Source organism: Anas platyrhynchos, chromosome 27 (genome assembly GCF_047663525.1).
Source record: "Anas platyrhynchos isolate ZD024472 breed Pekin duck chromosome 27, IASCAAS_PekinDuck_T2T, whole genome shotgun sequence".
NCBI classification, from domain to species: domain Eukaryota; kingdom Metazoa; phylum Chordata; class Aves; order Anseriformes; family Anatidae; genus Anas; species Anas platyrhynchos.
Genome location: NC_092613.1, coordinates 8,316,800 through 8,335,991, shown reverse-complemented (window position 1 = coordinate 8,335,991; position 19,192 = coordinate 8,316,800). Strand labels below are relative to the sequence as shown.

Sequence of the window (19,192 nt, the reverse complement as noted above, 5' to 3'; positions counted from 1 at the left end):
TCGGCACGCAGGGCAGGTAATTCATGGTGTGGCCATGCAGCCGCAGGCTCCGTGCAGAAATACAGAACCCCACGGCACAGCCCCCCTGCTGGGGAGCGGTGCTGAGCTTTGAAGTGTACAAAATAGCATGAAACTGGAAGCAGTCTGTTAAATTTTCCATCTAAAACCATGTGAAAATATTTCAAACGTCAGCGTGGCTGCAAGAAAGGAACAAAGAGAAGAGCAAAATGCTGCTGCCTCCAAAACTCTGTGTTTGCTGTACGGAAAGCGTGGAAGGGCTTGGTCTTGGGCTCTTAAACAGCTAAGCGGGGTAACTAAAGCAGTAAGCAGGGAAGCGTTATTTGTTTCCACTTCTGCCACTATCTGGCCAAAATAATGCAATTGTAAATTAATAGCAGGCCTGGCATTGCCACTGATGCTGTTATTGCAGCAGCTCGGGGCTTCTTTAGAGATGTTCTGCACAAAGCAAAGCGAAACCGTCCCCACAAACATCACTTCACACATGAGCACATCCGCGGCTCCGCACAAACCAGAGCATTCGATGGCTGTCTGAAAGATAATCTGAGAGGAACCACAAAAAAACCATCAGTGCGTGGTAGCTGTATGACACCTCTCCCAGTAGCTCTCATCGTACCCAAGCATTATCTCCCCGCAGCACATTGGGAGCCGCAGGTTTTCCTCTCTTCATCCACCAGGAACTGCAGCACCACAGACAAAGGCTCCGGCCATCAGAAGCATTTACATTCCATTTACCTCTAATTTGCTTTGATCTAATGGAAATAGGTACCTAAGTACCTGTAAGGAGCTGACAATAAATGATTAATCCCCAACTAACGCAGAAGTTTTAGGGGTAAAAAAAAGCAGACTGTTTCCTTTTGCTCTGCCAAATTCCACGCTGGCATCCCAAGCCCTTTGCCACCCAGCCTAGAAATTAAGCTAAATCATGCGGGTGGAGAGGCGAGGAGAGCTGTCCTGTGCCCAGGGAGGAAATCTCCCAGGGAGGAAATCCCCTGTGGAGGAAATCCCATCCCGCTAAGGGCCAGCAGGCAGCCGAGCTGCTCCCAGGCCATGGGATGTTGTTTCGCTACTGGCTCCGAGGAGCTGTAAATGAGAACCAGATGCTGCCCGAGCTTGGAGGAGCCAGTAGCTTAAGCTGCTGCCTCATAAACCTTTTTAGTGGCACTTTTCCTTATATATTTTTTATTTTATTTCTAACAGGGACTTTCACGGATTAACAGCCAAGAGTGGTTTTTAGCTCCAGCAGCCAGGAAGCTGGCCGTGCTGGGAAGGAAAGAGCAGCCCTTCTGTGCAGCAGCACAGGTCCTCAGGCTGGCTGGGAATGTCACCACAAAATTCAGCTCTCAGGTCCCCACAGACCCCAGTACCGGGGGCTCAAATCTCATCTCAGCCTTTGCACCGCTCCCAGCAAGCTGCTGAGATCCCTGGAGTTTTCCATCCAGCTGTGAGCTGCGTTGGGTTCCCTTTGCACACTCGTTACACGCTGCACACCTATCACACACTGCACACCTATCACACACCGCACACCTCTCACACCCTGCACACCTATTCCAGCTTCTGCTCGAGACCTGGCTGCACGCAGGGCTTGGTCACAGAGCAGCACACACGGGGACACGGCTGCGGGGCACAGCGGTCCCAGCTCCTTGTCTGGGAGGAGAGGCACCCCGCAGCACCGGGATCCTTCAGCACGTGATGATTAAAACCCGGCAGTCTCCAGCCATCTCACCAGTGGGAGAAGCTCAGTGCACAGTCCTGAAAATAATGAATATGTTCTGGACCATTATCCTTCCTGGCCACCGTCAGTCGTGAGATGACTGCTAAGGAAACGCTTCTGCCCACAGAGAACAGGAGAGGACTTGCATTTCCAAATCTGCCCTGTAATGCTGAAAATGCTGGTAGCAAAAATTGTCCTACCATTGAGATGAGGAGGATGTAATAGTTTTTCTTTTTTCTTTTTTTCCTCTTCAAGCAGTGCTTTCAGTGGGAGAAAAATGTCACGTCGGGGTTGTGGTGCAGAGAAGGGCTGCCAGCCTGCGAGCGCAGCCCCTCCGCGCTGCCTGACAGCTCCAGTGATCACACTAATAAGGGACATACATTTTGGGATGGAGAGGGATGCAGGAAGATGCCCTCCTAGCGAAAGCACAGGCACTTGTGGGGAGCCGCACTGCTGCTGGCGGTTGCTGCTGAATTTATCAGATGAGTGAGTGAAGCCACCAAGCCTGCAGGGGCTGGGGGGCATGGGGCTTGCTCCGACACCGCACGCATTACAGAAAGCACTGCTGCGGGCCCTCTCTTCCCTATTTGTGCCATTTCCAATCCAGGCTCATTGCTCAGTTTTCAGTTCTTTATTTTTTTTCCCTCCCCAGTTGCTGCAGCAGCGATGTATGCACACATTCATGCACACGCAGGCTTTTACATGGCACGTGCACGTGTGCGAGTGGATAGAGAGGTGCCCACCATGTGCAGGCTCTGGAAAGGCTCCCCTGTGCAGGTAAACCACGAGCCCTTCCCCTCACTTGCTCAGCACCAGTCTGGGTGCTCCGTCCTGCACTCCCCACTCCATGCCAGGACGAGCTGAGCAGCCAGAGAACGCAGAGCAAAAGGGAGAACTCCAGCCTGTGGAATATGCAATTTGCTCCGTAATCAGTTTACTTTGTTTTTAATTCATGAGAAGTAAATCCTGCAGTGAGTCAGAAAGGCCATTATTACCTCCTTTTGCTAAACAAACACACGCTGAATTCTCTCATTATCCTTCTTGACTTCAGTAAACCAGAATAAACACAGATCAGAAGATCTGCCGGAGAAAGACAAGACTGACGCACGAGTGGCACAGACTCTCAAGGAATATTCTGGGTATGAAGCATCACTGCGCAGAGTTTACAAAGACATTTTATGCTTCTACAACACTTTTTAGTCTCAAAGATTCCAAGGTCTATAAATACCTTAAACACCAGAGATAAGCATCTGTCCCTGGAGCAGAACAGAGCACCCATGGTTATTATTTGTGTTTAACAGAGCATTTTTAGTAGGTCAAACCTCCTTGCTCTTACTTGGAAAAAAACTGCCTAGAAATAGCAGGCATTTCTTTCGACTAAGGGATTTAGACCAAACAGAAGACAATACAACATTTTTCTATTTTTCACCTAAAACCAAAAACCCTCTACAAATGTTAACTAGCTACTCACATTTTAAAGCTCTAAACATAAGCGAACTTGGCACGTGAATGCAAACCCTTGGCTCAGCGTCATGTTCCCAATGACATGAATTACGAACCCCATCACTCAGGCAAACACATTATTCTTCATTTACGCTAGTGGAAAGGAGAGCAGACCTTGCTCCTCACGAACCAAACGTGCAAAGAAAGTCAACTGCAGCAGGACTTTTCTCACCGGTAAATTCTCAACAACCGACTGCTTGTCCTGTGCTTTGCTCCATACCCTGTGCCTTGGCCTGTCAGCTACAAAGTCCTGTGATATTTATAGCAAAGCAGAGCACAGAAGCCTGCAGAGCAAATTTCTTGCCCATTAGCAGCTCTCTGTACAGCAGAGGTGAGGATCAGAGATGATCCCTGGGCATGGATGGGGCACGGAGGGGACAGCTTCCCATGTCCCCAAGGAGCATCTTCCTGCACGGCTCCATTCCCCTCCAAACAGCAGGTTTTCTACTCCATAAAACTACTAAGAAAAAAAGCACTGCCAATAAGCTTAACCCAATCTTTTCAGAGCAGTTAACCTTGCTGCAGCTGGACTTCTTGTTACTATTGGTAAAGTCTCGGACCAACATCCCTGCAGGAGCTAGATGTGACCCAGCCAAGTCATTTGCTGACTTTGGTGGACTTAGAGGTGGTCCTTGGTTGCCTCTTACACACCAAAAATCCCATTCAGGCATTCAAAATGGGGATTGTAGGAACAGATATGAGGAACGTTTGATTTGTTTTATTTCCTTCAAGGTGCATCAGGCTGCACTCAGCATCAAAGGGCATAGCCAGGTGCAAAGATATCGCCCTAAAAGCAGCAATAATTTAAACCCAAACTCCAAGGAGTCAGGACAGAGCTGAAATCTGGTTCTGCACTTAACTTCCAGAATCTGAAACGCTCCATTCCCCTGATTCAGCACCTCACATGTGGAAATGGCATTATCCACACGCAGTGGACATCAAAGAGGGAAGGGATCCCACATTCTGGGAAACTAATAGGATTTATTTGGTTCTAGCTCTCCACTGGGATGGGTATAAGGATAGATTCGTGTCTACATTCCTCTTCATCTCTGTGCTTTGTACACTTACAGGGACACGTTGTACGGCCATAAGCCACACACACGCACACCCAACCCCCCCAGATCCATTAAAATGACATTACAGGCCTGAGCTGGGGCTGTGTGAGTCTCAGAGGGCCCCGTGCTTCACCTGGGGGGGCTGAAGCTTCGTATCAGGGGACAACCAGCACTACGCACCCGTGAGGCCCCATTTTGGAGAGGCTTTACTTGTGTGGGTGCAAGCTAGCCTCAGGGCTACACCTTCCCATTGCTCTTTGGATAGCAAAGTCCAAACACACAACTTCTGTGGACAAACGAAGCCTCAGATCACCTGAAAAAGGCTGAGAAAATAGATTTGCTGGTGCCAGAGCTCACTGATGGCTTCCCAGGCCAGCCTCTACCCCGGTGGCAAGGCACCAGCCACCGCCTCCGCTGCTGAGCTCTGCCATGGGGACAGGGCAGATAGAGACAGAAAGCTCCTCTCCTTTGTATTTGTGTGGAACATGGGGCAGAAAAGCAGCAGTTAGCTCAGTTGGTACAGCCAGAAGACTGCAAGAAGTGTGCAGCTCATCAAGAAGGGCTTGCTTCACAAAGCACCCAGCAAACAGGCTGGGGCTTCACGCGCTTTTCCTGAGGGGCATCAAAGGGATTCAGTTACATGTCTGAATCCCATTGGGACACCAATTCTGATGGGTCAGGAGTAAAAGAGACCATCCAAACACACGTGAGAGTGTTACAGGAGAACAAGCTGAGGGGATGGGCCAGGCCAGGGGGTCCAGCAGGGGCCCAGCTCCACCACAGCCTCAGGCCCGGGCCCGGCTCTGCGGCTCCACACACAGACCTGCTGCTGCAGAGGGACCCACGCTGATAAGCACAAACGTTTTGCCAATACATCAGGCCGTGACACAATGAGGGCATTGTGATCTGAATTATTTTAGGAGAGGAAACTCTTTATGAGGCGTTTGTTTGATGTCTTGTGTTAAGCGGAGTGAAATGCCGTAATAAAGGCATTAGGAGTGCATTGTGTACACAAGTGACAATTCATTTACCTCAAATAAGCAAACAAATTAGTTTTTAGTGGCTGGCTTTGCCTGTGCTCAGAGGTGCAGAGAAGTCAGGATGAGCAGCGGAGCATCTGTATCATTATGGGTGGCTGTTATCAAAAACAGTCAGCAGAAGGCTGCTGCATTAACACCTAACGGCCCCGCTAAGAAACAAACTCTAAAGGACGAGGATGACAAAGTCCTCTGGAGCCCTGTGATCCCATCAGGAACCAGCAGAGGTGATGTATCTCCTCCTCTCGCTGCCCTGTGATCTCAGGTAAGTCCTGTGTGTTCCTGGGAGCAGAACGGAGGCGATGGAATTGCCCTACTTTGCCAGAGACTTGTCAAACACTTTTAATATCCTGGGGTTGGAGACCTATAAAAACAAGAACTCCAAATGTAAAGCCTGGGAAGAGGGTAAAGCTTTGAGTGTGAAGGAAAAAAAAAACCCACATCCCTTGAGAGAAGCCAAAGCAAAGGTTTTTGCTTTCCCTTGTTATCTTAAAAGGAAGTTTCTCAGCTTTGAACTGGACTGGGGAAGCTTTTGGTTTGTCCCCAGGGTGGATGCTTCTCCTTGGGCGTTTGTACCCTCACTGCATGAGGCAGTTCTTCAAGGTGCCACGTCTGTGCCTCTTCTTGTCCCTGCTGGAGGCGGCACGAGGCCAGCAGCTCCCAGTTACACTGCCTGTCCTGTCCCTCTGCTCCTGCAGACCCCCATCCTATACACGTGCAGCTCATTAACGTGCCTTACCCTGCGTCTCTGCGCCTTCTGGCAATGAAAGACCTGGGGACTGGTTAAGTTCCAAGTTTACCTTTGGTTTAGCAGCAGCCCTGGAACTTGCGGCACTTTTTTTTCAGTGGCTTTTATCCCACTGCCCGATCCCTCCTGCTGCTCTCATCCGACCCTTCCTTATCCCCGGTACCCACTGACAGGCGTCTGTCCTCATGCTGGCTGATCCTTCTCTCCTTCCTTTTCCTAATATTTGTGTGTCCCCACTGCTGCCATTCCCGCTTCCCAAGACAATCAGGATTTTCAAAACACTTTTTCCTTGCTGCTTTAGGGCCTGCCCAAGGCAGTGGTGGCCCTCTGCAACAAGTGACCCTGTGGGTGCCACAGAGAGGTGTGTAGGGGCAGGAAGGACAAAGCCCAGGACCCTACCAGCCCTGGGGGCTGTATCTCCCCTACGTCTGGTGAAACTAAAGCAGAGCACACTGCAGCTTTGCCCCAGTTCCACTGCTGCCGATTTACAGCTGGAAGCAATCAGACAAGGTGCAAAAACCCCAAATCAAGGGGTTTTGGTTAACTTTGATCATGAATTTGAGCTAACAAACTCTTTTCCTTCACGGATCCCTTCACCTCAGGTCATACTGAAGAGATCTGGCAGAGCTGTTAATGGGCTTTGCCTCCTTCCAACCGTTAAAAGCGTTTTTGGAATGGAGCCCCACACCTTTTATGAACTGCTAAGAGAGATGGCCCCTGGTCCACAGTGCTGGGACCTGAACCAATTCTCCTTTCCAAGGTCTGGGGCTATTCACGTCTGTAATTCCCTTCTTAACCAGTTTACAGTTGGGTTCCACCCATAAATTTCAGACCTGCCAACACATCCCAGTGCAGAAGGCACGAGGAGTCCCACCAGGAGCTCTGCACCACTCGTTGCTGCCGTCGGGCAAATCCCTGCATGCTTTGTATATAACGTGGAGTCTGAGACCCCGAAGGAAAGCGCTACAGCAATTACAGAATGAATTACAGCTCTTACTGAACCCGAGCATACCCACGTATCAAAGGGGGGCTCAGCTTTGGCATTGGGGTTGGGACACATCGCTTTGCTAGACCGACACATCCCTGCTACGTTCCTGCTGCATCTGCACGTCCAGGTGCCAGCCCAGGAACACTCCTCAACCCACGGAAAGTCGAAAAACCTCCCACAAACATCACTTCTGCTAATTGTGCCACAGGAAAAGCAAAGAATAAGGAGCTAGGAAGTGCTGAAACCGTGGTCTGGTACCTCAGAGACGTTGATCCGGCCCTCCTGGAAGGAGCAGGTGGTGGGGTCGTGGGTGCACAGGTTGCGGTACTTGCACCAGTGGCAGCGGAAAGCACTGTTCACACAGGACAGGCACCTGGTGGGGAGAAGGGACAGGTTACAAGGGAGGTTATCGGGTCGGGAGGCCAACTGCAACGGGTCAGCCTAGCCAGAGTCCCCACTCAGGGTCCCTCACAGGAAAATAGCCTCTTTGGATGGAGTTTGGTACAACAAAAGTAACAGACAGCGGCACAATCTTGGGTCTGGGAAAACAAACACTCAGAAGAGAGTATTTAAACAACCACGCAATTAATCCAGTAATAAAATACAAGCTTGGATTTACTGCACATCGTTGCATTGTGTACAATAAAACACAGCACTGCACAGACACCCGGCTTGAGTTTTTAGCTTTGGTAAAAACTGGAAAACAAAGCAAGCCTGGCAAGAATTGGATCAGCTACTTTACAAGTCGGGAATGCTTAAAGTCAGTGGTAACACTTCAGCTGGCCTCAGAGCGCAAAGTGTCCAGCAAGCACTTTTGATTCACGTTGGAAGAAATTAACTGTTTATGAAATGTGTTTGAAAGAACGCAGACCCTCCTCGCACCTGGGTGTTCCCAGCACAGCACGCGTGGTATGATCTCGGTGGCATTTTCCTTCTGATGCAGTCGTAGTGACTTTATAGCTAAGGAAGCTTATTCTAATCGCACAGATCTGGGGAAGACCATCAGGTGCTGCAAACTAATTTAATTGCTCATTTATTTGAGCAGAACCTGTCTGCAAAACCAGCATCTCCTCAGCCAGCCACAAACCCCTCCTGCCCTTCCGAGCCCCCTGCAAATGCCCACGGGTGCATGCTCCATGCACGACAACCCCTTCACATGCTCCTGTGCTGCTGCAGCCCCACAGCCCTTCCCCTGCTTGCTCTCCCAGTGCTCTGCCTGTTGCAGTGAGGACTTTCAGGATCAATAGGTCTCTCTCCGATGCTAGCTGAGCCCCGTATTCCTTTCTGCTTCTCGCATGTTGTGATTCATTCCTGCAAGGCTGCCTCATGCCCTCGTTGAACTCACTGATAATGAGTGCAGCATGATGTAAGTGCTACAGAATTTACAACCGTGTTAGCACTTTATCTCCAAACACGAGCTTTGAGAGAGGCATGGTCAGACGGAGCCAAACGACGGGACGGAAGACGCATTGCCTCTCCTGATCCAAACACCCACTCTGAGGAGAAAACAGGGGTCACCACAACGTCACCCCTCAAGCAAATCCAGGCAGACAAGAACCCAGGGGAACCATGGACAGGACCACAAGTGCTCGTGGTGGGGCAGGGGCTGGTGCTGTGAAACCTGGCTGAGGGACAAGGGAGCACGGACAGAGCTGCATGGAACATGGCAGGAGGCAGGGACCACAGGGCGGTGGGTGCAGACTGCTGGAGAGACACTACACAGGGACTGAAGGATCATTAGGGCTCCTCTTAACCTTGTGCCTCTGCTGTGTGTGGTGGCTCAAAAAATAAAATAAAAAAATAAAGAAAAGTGGAATGAATGCCTAGAAAAACTCCAGGCTAGCCAAGCTCGTCAGAGCACACAGCCCTCTTCCAAGTGCAGCAGGGAGGGCCTCATAGCTTGAGGCTTCAAATCCAGCATGGAAAGGCTGTGAGTGACCCTGTGCTGGCACTTCTCGGCTCCTACCAGGCTTCTTGGGCAGCAAATCCTGCTCCAAAACCAGAGCTGAGAGCTGACCCCTGCAGCAGGAGACGTCACCCAGCCCTGCAGGGACAGCCGCTCGCTACCCAGCTTGTGCCAGGTCCTGCCCGTGTTTCATTTGGGTGCTCTGGGACTTGCTTTGTTTCCAGAGAGAAGTCTGCAAACGCTTCAGATGCTCAAAAACAACTGCGTGTGCTGGGGCGAGCACACGAGGCAGCTCCTGCTCCTGGACCCCAGCCCCAACCCTGCCGCTGTGCTGGGACTGCGTGCTGCCCACTTCCCCATCCCTTTTCTGCCTTCTCCCACCGAGGCGCATCCGCGTTCACAGTTGCAGGATGGAGCAGCTTGGGGGCACCAGCAGGTTAAGGTTTTGTCAGGCTCGTTCTGCCTGCGCCTTACCAGGCAGGGAGAGCTGCGGCCACTCAGAGGAGCGCACCGAGGGCAGGGAGCCGTGGGCTCGCCTTGCACGGGGGGCACAGAGCACTCACACCAAGAGAACAGCTCAAAGACCCCCTCTGCAGGGAGCTTCCCCCCAAAATGTCCCAGGAGAGGCTCTGGGGCTTCAACCAGGAGCAGCCCCCAGGGGCTGGCAGGGGGGGAGCGCACTCACAGCTGGTGGGCGCTGCAGTTGTAGAACTTGAACTCGGTGCTGACGAATGTCCGGCCCGTCTCCCGCGACTTCAGCTGCAGCACCACGCCGAACCAGTCTGCGGGGCAGAACAGAGGCAGTCAGCACCCCGGCTGTAACGGGGGGAGCAGCGCTGGGTGCCAGGGGGCTCCCCGGCTGGCCAGGGTGCCGAGCCCTCGGTGCGGGGCAGGAGGCGCAGGCAGGCTGCTCCCCCAGCACCCCGCTGCTGAGCATCCCCCCCCGAGCACCCCAGGACCCAGGGGCTGCCCGTCTGCAGCAGCCCCTCCAGGCCTGATCAGACCCGGTGGCAAAACCCCCGGGTTGCCCCATGTCACAGCTGAAATGAGCTGGGGATCGGGATTGCGTCCCCCTTCCCTACAGGATTTCTTTCTCCAGGACAAACACACACTAATTCTGTCTGGCCCAAGACTAGAATAGGAGCTAATTGTGGACGTGAGGCCATTAGCGGCTCTTTTTAGGAGCCTCATCCCTGGGTTAATTAAGAGCAGATTGCTCTTCCAGAGCTGCCAGGGTAAGTCTGCAGCAGCCCTGCTACCGCTGCGGCTCCTGGCCCCAGTGCTCACCAGTTCCGAGGCTCCCTATAATGTCTTAGAAACACAGAGATATCAGCAGGGATGCACCGCTGACACCTGGAAGGATGCCAAGGAGAAAATGAGTTTTAAGCAAGTAGCATTTTGTTTATGGGAAGAGAAAATAAGGCAGCGGTGACATTAGTGAAGAAACAGCCCAAAGATGGGGACCGAAAAAGGACAGGGAACACACGGACTGCTGCCTGCCCGTCTCCTAAGGATGAGCACATGCAGGTCCCTGGGGCCAGTGGTCTTCCACAGAGGGCCAAGTTTCTCCATCAGCATCCCCAAAGCGTCAGCTCTGCCCAGCAGATGCTCCCAGCCACGCTTTCTGGTGGCACAGGCGCTCCCGCCCCGACGCAGACACTCACCTTGATCCACGGGTATGGCAGGAACGTCCTTGGCTGCTGGCGACACGCACACCACGCGGCTGCCCGAAACCTGCCCCTCCACCTCCGTCAGGTTCCCGAAGAGGCAGGTGACCCCAGCGGCCAGGTCCGGAGCATCGCTCACCAGCAGGCTGAGCTGCAGTCGGGGGGAGAGGAGGAGGGGAATAAAACGGGATAAAAAAGCCAGCGAGTGGTCAGCAGGAGAGCTGCCCCAGTGCCCTTCATGCCCTCGGTACCCACTGCTTTCCCACTGCACGCTGCCGCCCTTCAATCACCCATCCACACACAAAGTGACGAACTGCCTTTCACTGGGGGAAGAAGAACGAAGGTTCAGTGGAGCACAAACACCTCGCTGAGCTTTTGGATGCTGCAGTTTGGGAGGGAGGTGGCGATGGCAGCTTTTTGTCCCCTACTTGCTCTGCAGAACCATCGCCGTGCCCTCGAGGGCTGCAGCAGCAGCACCGAGGGCAACAGAAACGGGGCCAGCCCCCAGCACGTGCAGCAGCAGCAGAAACCTTGGGGGCTGCCAGCACCAAGCCCAGCTGTGGGCACGCAGCGGCCCCGGGGGCTCGCGGGACGGGGCTGCAGCTGCCGCAGCGCCTGTCCACGGGTCCTGGTGTGCGGGTGCTCGGGGGGCTCGCGGGGAAACAGCTGGGATGCTTGGGAGAGCCAGGGCTCGGCACAGCTCACAGATGGGCTGCTTGGGAAACAAAGCCTTGCCTTTCAACGGTTAATGAAACCGGACCGAGAGAAATGCGAGCTGGGGCCCGAGGGGAAGGGGAATTTGTCTCTGTGATCCCTACCCCCTCGCCCCTCCTCACCAGCGCCCTGCAAGCCTGACTTCATGGGAAAACACTTGTGCTTTTGGGAAGGGAGAAAGACCGGAGAACGGAGCGTCGGCTGCGAACCCAAGACCCGACAGCTCCTTCTCCTGCCCGTGACCTACCGGGAGGCTGTGCTGGGACACGGAGATGCTGCTGGGCTGCACGGTGATGCTCATGCACTGCCCGATGCTGTCGGCAAAGCGGTACGGCTCGGCGGCTCGCTCGCAGCTGTCCCGCGGGGAGCACCTGGCACACACGGGCACACGTCAGCACACACACAGCCCCTCAGGAACAAAACCCTCTGGGCATGCCAAGGGGACCAGGACTGCTCCCCGCAGCTCGTTATCCCTATTTTTGTATGGCAGGTGTCCTCAGAGTGAACTGAAATTTTGAGGCAGAATCGGGTAAAATGTGAAAAACAAGTTCAGTACGAGAATGAGAAGGTGAAGCAGGGCAGAAGCAGTCACTGAATGAAGGGAATGACAGCACGGCCAGGGCTCGGGCTGCAGCTATAACTGCTGAAGGGGAAATGTGCGCCCAAGTTAATTACAGTGGGAAGATGAGTGCCCACCAGGAAGCCAGGGAAGAATTATTAATGTTTCGAGACGGGTATCAGACAATGCAGCACCGCACTGGGATCCCTCAGGGATTTTCTATTTCATGTAATTTAGGGAAAACCTTGTTCTTCAAAACCTGCTCCCCGGCAGCAGGTGACATATTGGCCTTTTGATGTTAATGGTGTTAATAAACCATCAGCAAACTTTATCACTTCTCGCTCAGCGATGATCCTGGACCCCGGCTAAAATCACGGCGCAAAGGTCGGAGGATCCAGACGCTGTCACCAGACCCACGTGCCACCGGCCAGCTCCATGACAGCTCTCCGAGCGCACTTGCTACTTAACGAGGTGCTGCTACTTAACGAGGTGCTGCTACTTAACGAGGTGCTGCTGTCAGACTGCTGCTCTCCCCACGCCCCTTCACGGAGGCCTGGGCAGTCTCAAAGACATGCAGGCATTAGCAGAAACGTCCTCTGCAAGCAGCTGGCAGGCGCCTTGCAAAATCAGCACCCAAAATCGGTGTTTGTGGTGCCCAAAATCAGGGCTTGCAGCACCCAAAATCAGGGCTGTTGTTCCCCCTGCAGGGCTGCTGGCTTTTGGTTAAGAACAGTGAAGTTTATGCCTTCCCTTACAAACCCCAGCGTGATAGCCAGCAAACACTGCTGCTGTTCTTCTCTTCCTCTCACCCCTCTTTATTTTTTGGAGCGTAATGGAGCTAAATATGAACGCTGCCAACGGAAGACTTATCGAGGTTTAAGTGAATCTGTAAGATAGCTTTAAAGGGAGCTCTTGACTGGAGCCTTTATCTCATTGACTCGCCGGAATGGCTCTTTTTTATCATACTATTTATGGCAACAGCCCTAACAGAGATAAATAGGGCTGTAGACAATAACAGACTCGCAGAGAGCAGCATATGGAAGAGCCTTGCAGGTTTCGAATCCCACTGGGCTGAAGAGACTCTTTAACAACCTCCTCGAGGCCTCTGCTGGCTCCCGAGGAGCGCGGTTCCAGCAGGAGGAAGAGCAGGCGCTCCCTAGCACCCACACACCAGCATTGCTGCCCGTGCAGCCAGCACCACAACCGTGGCCGATTCCTGCTCGTGCTCACTGGTTTAATCCTCACAGGCAGCTCATCCATGAGCATCACTGCTCCCAAATTCCAGGCGTGCCCGTGCCAGCATCCCACCGCCCAGCAGAGCCTGAATCCCTGACTCGGGCTGCTCAGAGGCAAGAAGGCGTGATGATCACATGGGGAAAGGTTTGTGCAGTCCCAGGTGATGAAATTTTCATCCCAGGACAGCTCGCATCCCTTTGCTTTCCCCTCGTTACTGGCTGTGTAAAACCTCTCTGGCTGGCAGCAACACAACACCCGGTGCTGCCTGGAACAGGGCGCTGCTCCCCGCATGTATCTCACGCTTGTTCACACACCCAGAGCATCAGGATTTACAATTCAGAAGCAGCTGCCCAGGGAGGCAAATCCCATAACACGTAATGGGGAGAAACAACGGGATTTCAGCCCCCAATCGAGACTCAGTGCTAGTTTTTATCAGTGCTGTTGATGGCCACGTTGCTCACGAGGCCGTCCCCTCTCCTGCTGATTCAAGGACCCAACCTCTGCTCTTCTGCCTCTCACCCTCCCACCAGCCCTCAGAAAACATCGTGAGCATCCCACCCTGACCCACAGCCTTCCTGCTCGGCCAAGGAGCAGCTGCTCCAGCTGGAAGGGGGAAATGCAAGAACTAGAGGCGAGCTGACAAGTTAAACACGAACACACCAGTGCTTGGGGCCTCCCAACAAATTTGACGGAGGCTTCAGGAAGAGCAAGATAAACCCAATTATTTACAGCTAAAGACAAAGGCTAAAAAATGAGCATTGCTCTAAGCAGGCTGGGAAAGTGCAGACACTCGAAGGGAGGGTTGAGAAATACCATCGGGGAACAAAGTCCTGCTGGAAGATGTCAATGCCTAAATGCCAAGGGCAGAGGAAGCAGCACTTTTCTCTCCTCTCGACACTGGGGGGTTTCTCTCTGCAAAATTAAGATAACAACCTTCACCTGCTTCCCAGGTAAAGTGCCTGGCACAGCCACGCCACCGATGTGTTCAGACTGCCTCGCCCTGGCACTGAGACGTCTGAAACACCTGAAAAACCTCCCAGTTCCAAGGCTGATGTGACAGTGAAGGCTTCCCACCACGACAGCACATCTGGGGCTTTGCTATAGGGCTGGGCAGGCTCCTCTGAGAGGAAAAATAAAAATGAAGATGCCCAGACACTGCACCCCACAGTGCTGTGATCCTGGCGGGGGCACCAGGGGCTGCTCCGTGCGTGCCCCAAGCCCAGAGAGAGCAAGGCCATGGGCAGGATGCTCAGCACCAGGTTCTGCTGCATCTCCCTGGGTGCGGCACCAACCCTGCAAACCAAACAGGCCCCGGTGGGTGCCGGGAGCCAGGTCTGCACCCCAAAGCACGCAGGTCCCTAATCCAGGCCGGATTTTGCACAAGAGCCTGCCTTTTCCCTCTCTCCCCCTCCAACACCTGCTGCTCAGGCATGTGGCCAAGTGTTATTGTGCGGGTCCCCGAGCTCTGCCTCCGCCCCGATTTCCATGCAGCTCAGGGGGCTGCTCTGCAGGCTGGCACGGGGCCGGAGGGATTTCAATTCCTCTCCTCCAGCATCCTCCGGGCTCGCCCCTCCTCCCCGCATCGGCGTTTGCCTGGTGGTCCCCTTCCGCTGTAGGAAGCGATCCTTCTTGTGGCAGGGGACAGAAAGAACAGGGACACCTCCTGAATGCAGAGCGCGTTTCCTGCAGCTCCCCTGAAAGCACCAGCCCTCAGCCCGTGCTGCCTGGGGATGTGCATCCCGCTGCCAGCCCCAGCCCCGCTGCTCCCGGCCGGCTCTGCCCCAACGGGGACGGCTGCAGGAGATGCTCCCTGACCTCGCCATGCTGAATTTAAACACCTCTTCCAGCTATGCTTAATAGGGCTCGGTGCTCCGCTCTGTTCCGGCGCTGTGACCTCACCGAAAGCGAAGCCCTGCTCATCTCAGCCAGCCTCCTGTTGCCTCTCAACGATCCCCATTAATCAGGAGGGACTGGAGGCTCGGGCAGCCAGGAGGAGCGTGCAAAACGCGAGGGCTCTGCTCCCCCAGGCTTTAATTCTGCTCTTCTGTGGCATCCCACGGCCCCCTCCCTGCGTGCTGTGCGCAATCCACCTCTCCCAAAGAACAGATTTCTCTCCCTTTACCTCTTCACGGGAGCTCAGGGCTTTCAGCAGCACTCACACTGCAATGCAGGGAACACCCAGGGAAGGGAAGAATGGATTCGAGGGACTTCAACGTAATTTGTTTTTTGCAATTGGGGAGGCTCTTGGGGGTTGTGAAAGCTGCTTTTCCCATCGCTGCCACTGGCGTGGATGCAGGGCCGAGGCCGGACTTACATGTGGTGGAGCGTGCACCAGCCGCAGTGGGGGTCTCCCGAGCTCAGGCACTCCCCGCAGGTCGTGTACTGCTCGCAGGACTCCACGGGCACCCGGGACACCTGCAAGGGAGAAGCACAGCCTCAGCGTGTCTGTCGGCACGGCGGGCAGGTGGAACCAGGAGCCCAATTAACGTTTAGTGCTTGTGCAGAAGGCTGTGGGGCCAGGGTTTATGGATCACGGATTAAGAAGACCCTGTATAATTCAGAAATAAAACCCAATGGCAAAACCAGTCTGCTGCTCCTGCTTTCAGATCCCTTAAACTGGTGCACGCATAACGCTTTCACAAAAAAATGAAGGGAAATGGAAAGGCAAAATTAAAGGAAAAAGGATTTCCTGGGGTTAGGGGTGGAAGCGAGCAGAAGCAGCAGCTTGTTCTGCTTTAAAGAGAAGGCAGAGAGCCTGCCTGCTCCGGTGTGCTCCCACGGGTGCTCACCTCTCCCAGGGTCCTGGGGGGGGTCCCAGGGGGGTCCCAGCCCTGCCACCCGCCTGCAGCCGCCCCGTCCGTCAGCAGCTGGGGCGCGGGGTGAAAGGAGCAGTGTGTGCCAGACAAAGGCCACTTTCACGCCAAGTGCTGTTGAGGCGGTGAGAACCCAGCTCCTCTCTCATCACGACACCGACGGGGCCGCTATTCTTCTCCTTTCCCGAGCCCTCCTTACAGCTTTGCTTGAAATGGAGCTTGGGTGGGTGTTTAGGGTTTTTAGCAGAGCCAGAGCCCGTAGGATGCATGCGGGGTAAGCGAGCAGCGGGTGGGCGAGAGGCAGAGCCGGGTGGGATGTGCACAAATTTAGCCCCAGCTGGCTGCACAAAGAGCTTCAGAAAGGGAGAAACGTGGGGTGAAGGAGTGACACACGGAGGTGTCAGGCCAGAAGGAAGCTCACCCCGTGCTGCCGGGGCAGAGCCGTGGCTGCGTCCCCCTCTGGGGGGGCTCTGACCTCCTGCGAGGATGGGCAGCTCTGTTTTAGCCCTCCCCTGCGTCTCCCCAGGCTTCTGAGCTATTTCTGACCGTGTCTCATCCTGCACATGCAATTCTCATCACTCAACACCACCGTCAACATCACACCGATCGATTAAGCCGGTGTCCACGGGACGCCCTCGGGAGGGGGGCTTCACCCCTGCGCACCCAGCAGGCATCTCCTCGGGTGCCCGTGAAGGCTCGCTGAGTTTATAGCACGAGCAGACACTCGGTGAGGTTTCTTCCATCTGGGCACACAAAGCCCCTCCCGGGCACCGTGCTGGTGTGGGGGCAGCTCACCCCCAGCAGCAGCGGCTCCCCCAGGGTGCCCAGCACCCAACCTGCCCGCGGCACCCAGCACAGCTCCGAGCAGCCCCGTGGGAGCCACCAGTGGCCCCAGGATACCCCAAGGAAGGTCAAAAGCTTTTGCCTAAAATCCACCCAGCCCCTTGCAGGGCTCCTCTGGCCGATCCCCAGCCCGCTGGGTGCTGCTGATCCTCTCCTCCTGCCCACAGGGTGAGGCTGGGCAGGATCCGTCCCCGCCATCTGTATGCAGCTCAGGGCTGCTCTGGTGTTTGTGAGGAGCTGCGTGCTCTCGCGGCGCTCTATAAATAACGGAGGATTTGAATTATACGAAGAGCAGTTTGTTGCAGATCGTTTTATGTTATGCATTTTGGGTTCTTTTTCTGCTCGGAAGCTGTGGCTTCTGTACGTGAGAATTCTTTAAAAATTACACAGGAATTTTGAGCGATTCCTCGGCTCGCAGATTTCCAGCCCAAACGGGACCATTTGATCCTTTCTTTTTAATGCCTGCATAACTCAGGGCAGGCAATTTCACCCCTTCACCTCCCCGGCACATTCAATCTCAGAGCCTGCCCAGCACCCACAGCCCCCGCACAGCACCCACAGCCCCCGCTGGATGCTTGGCCGGGCTCCTGACCCCACCTGGAGAGAGGCCCAGGGCTCTAGGAGGGAATTTATCATCTGCTCAAGTGCTTAGGCCTACAACTTCAAAATTCACCCTGAGAATTAATGCCAGGAAACCCACAATGCCCAATTAAGTGGTCAACCAAAGAAGCTCGAAAAGATTGCGGGCAGACGTCATTTAAATATTTGCATGCATGAAAGAGGTCGGGGAGCTGCAGCATTTGCCCAGTTGTAGCGGACCCAACACATCCACCCATCCTTACCATCACCCATCCAACCACCTGAAAGGCTCCAACGCTCTGAATAATGTTTAATTTCAATGGAAAAACAACCCACATCCATTAGGAGGCTATAGCTGCATGCCCTATGCCTACCAACACGGGTCAGCGCTGATTAAAAAACCACCTCCGAGGCACCGAGGTCGGAGAAACGGGTTCCAGAGGATGCTGAAATCTCACTGCTGGGCATTCAGCAGGGCAAAACCCAAGAGGCAGCTGGAAACATCAGCCGGGCAGGGTGCTGCTGTGCTCCCCAGCGCCTGCCTGCAGATGGGGTTTGATTTCATGGTCTGCTCGCTCACAGCACTGCTGGGGCAGGTCTGAGCACTCCGTCCCCTTCTGCCACCGAGGGGCAGGAGCCCCAAATCCTGGTCCCCACAGGGTCCCTGCCGTGTCCTGCCAGCCCTGGCCCTGCTCCGGTGCCGGCGCCTGGCACGGCTCCGTCTGTTTGCTCTCATCCTCGCCCATCCCCGGGGGCGATGCTGCGTGGAGCAGGATGGTTTATTTGGAGAGGGCTTTGGTTTGCACTATTTAGTTTTTAAATGCAAATACCTCTCTCTATTTACAGTAGAGAAGATGGGCCAGGGAAATGTTCCTGGCACTCACAGCAAACACCCAGGTCTATCGCTGCTCCGGGAGCGCATTTCCCACCCCAGGCCCCAGGAAACTTTGCTGCCTGAACCTACGAGCTTATCCCCAGGGCTCGCAGCCCTGCCCTCAGCCCAGAGCACCAGCAGACCTCAGCCTCCAGCTTTCCAAAGTGAATACCGAGTTTGGATGCCCTGAGATTTCTGTTCCTGCTCTCCAAAACAGGAGCTGAGATGTCCTGAGGCCAGGCAGACGCAGGCAGTGATTTTCCTCAATGCAACATCACCACCTGCACCTCCTTGCTGCGAGGTTGACCACCAGCCCCGCTGCTGTGTCTTTTCCTCCTGCCCGTGCCCAAGCTCTGCTGTTGAGTTTCTCGGTTCCCTGTTTACAATCCTACTTCTCAATAATTAAATGTAAAGTCTCATTACTGCTTTCCTTGACTGCCTGACCACATCAGCCAAAACCAAAACAAAACAAAGGAAATCAATCCAGGCTCTCCAAAACACATGAACTCAAACTCTGCCAGACCCCAGAAAAAAAAGTACAATAAGTGCAAGAATCCAGCTCCAAATGCATAAATACACATAAATACAGCCAGAACCAAACAAAGCCAAGTTTCCACAGCTTACGCCTGCTCCAGCACGGGCCTCTGCCCTGCAGACCGGGACAGGTCCCATCCCATCCCATCACCCTGCCCCGAGAGCCACGGGCTGCTGCAGCTCACACAGAAAATGTATTTTTAATGACTTTGGGGAGCGAAGTGGAGATGCCAACCAGCTCAGTGTAATTAAAGCTATCCATCACTCAGCGAGCAGGAGCCCAAACTTGATGAACTTTCCACTGAGATATTTTTTTCTCTTCATTGATGAGAAGAAAAACCACCGCTTTGTGCGGCTGCAGGAGACACGAAGAAGTGTGGGAAGGAGCAAGGACTCGTCAGGTC

The 19,192-nt window shown here is 54.1% G+C and overlaps 1 protein-coding gene across 8 annotated transcripts in view; it reads right to left on the bottom strand.

Moving 5' to 3' along the window:
• PLXNA2 (plexin A2) overlaps positions 1 to 19,192 on the bottom strand; it is a 412,814-nt gene that overhangs the window by 44,837 nt on the left and 348,785 nt on the right. For all 8 annotated transcript variants that reach the window (XM_072028626.1, XM_072028627.1, XM_072028625.1 and 5 more), the window contains 5 exons: positions 15,460 to 15,560; positions 11,598 to 11,721; positions 10,634 to 10,787; positions 9,655 to 9,751; positions 7,322 to 7,436 (listed from right to left, as the gene is read on the bottom strand). In XM_072028626.1, coding sequence (XP_071884727.1) covers positions 7,322 to 7,436; positions 9,655 to 9,751; positions 10,634 to 10,787; positions 11,598 to 11,721; positions 15,460 to 15,560 — 591 coding nt within the window. The remainder of the gene's footprint in view (positions 1 to 7,321; positions 7,437 to 9,654; positions 9,752 to 10,633; positions 10,788 to 11,597; positions 11,722 to 15,459; positions 15,561 to 19,192) is intronic.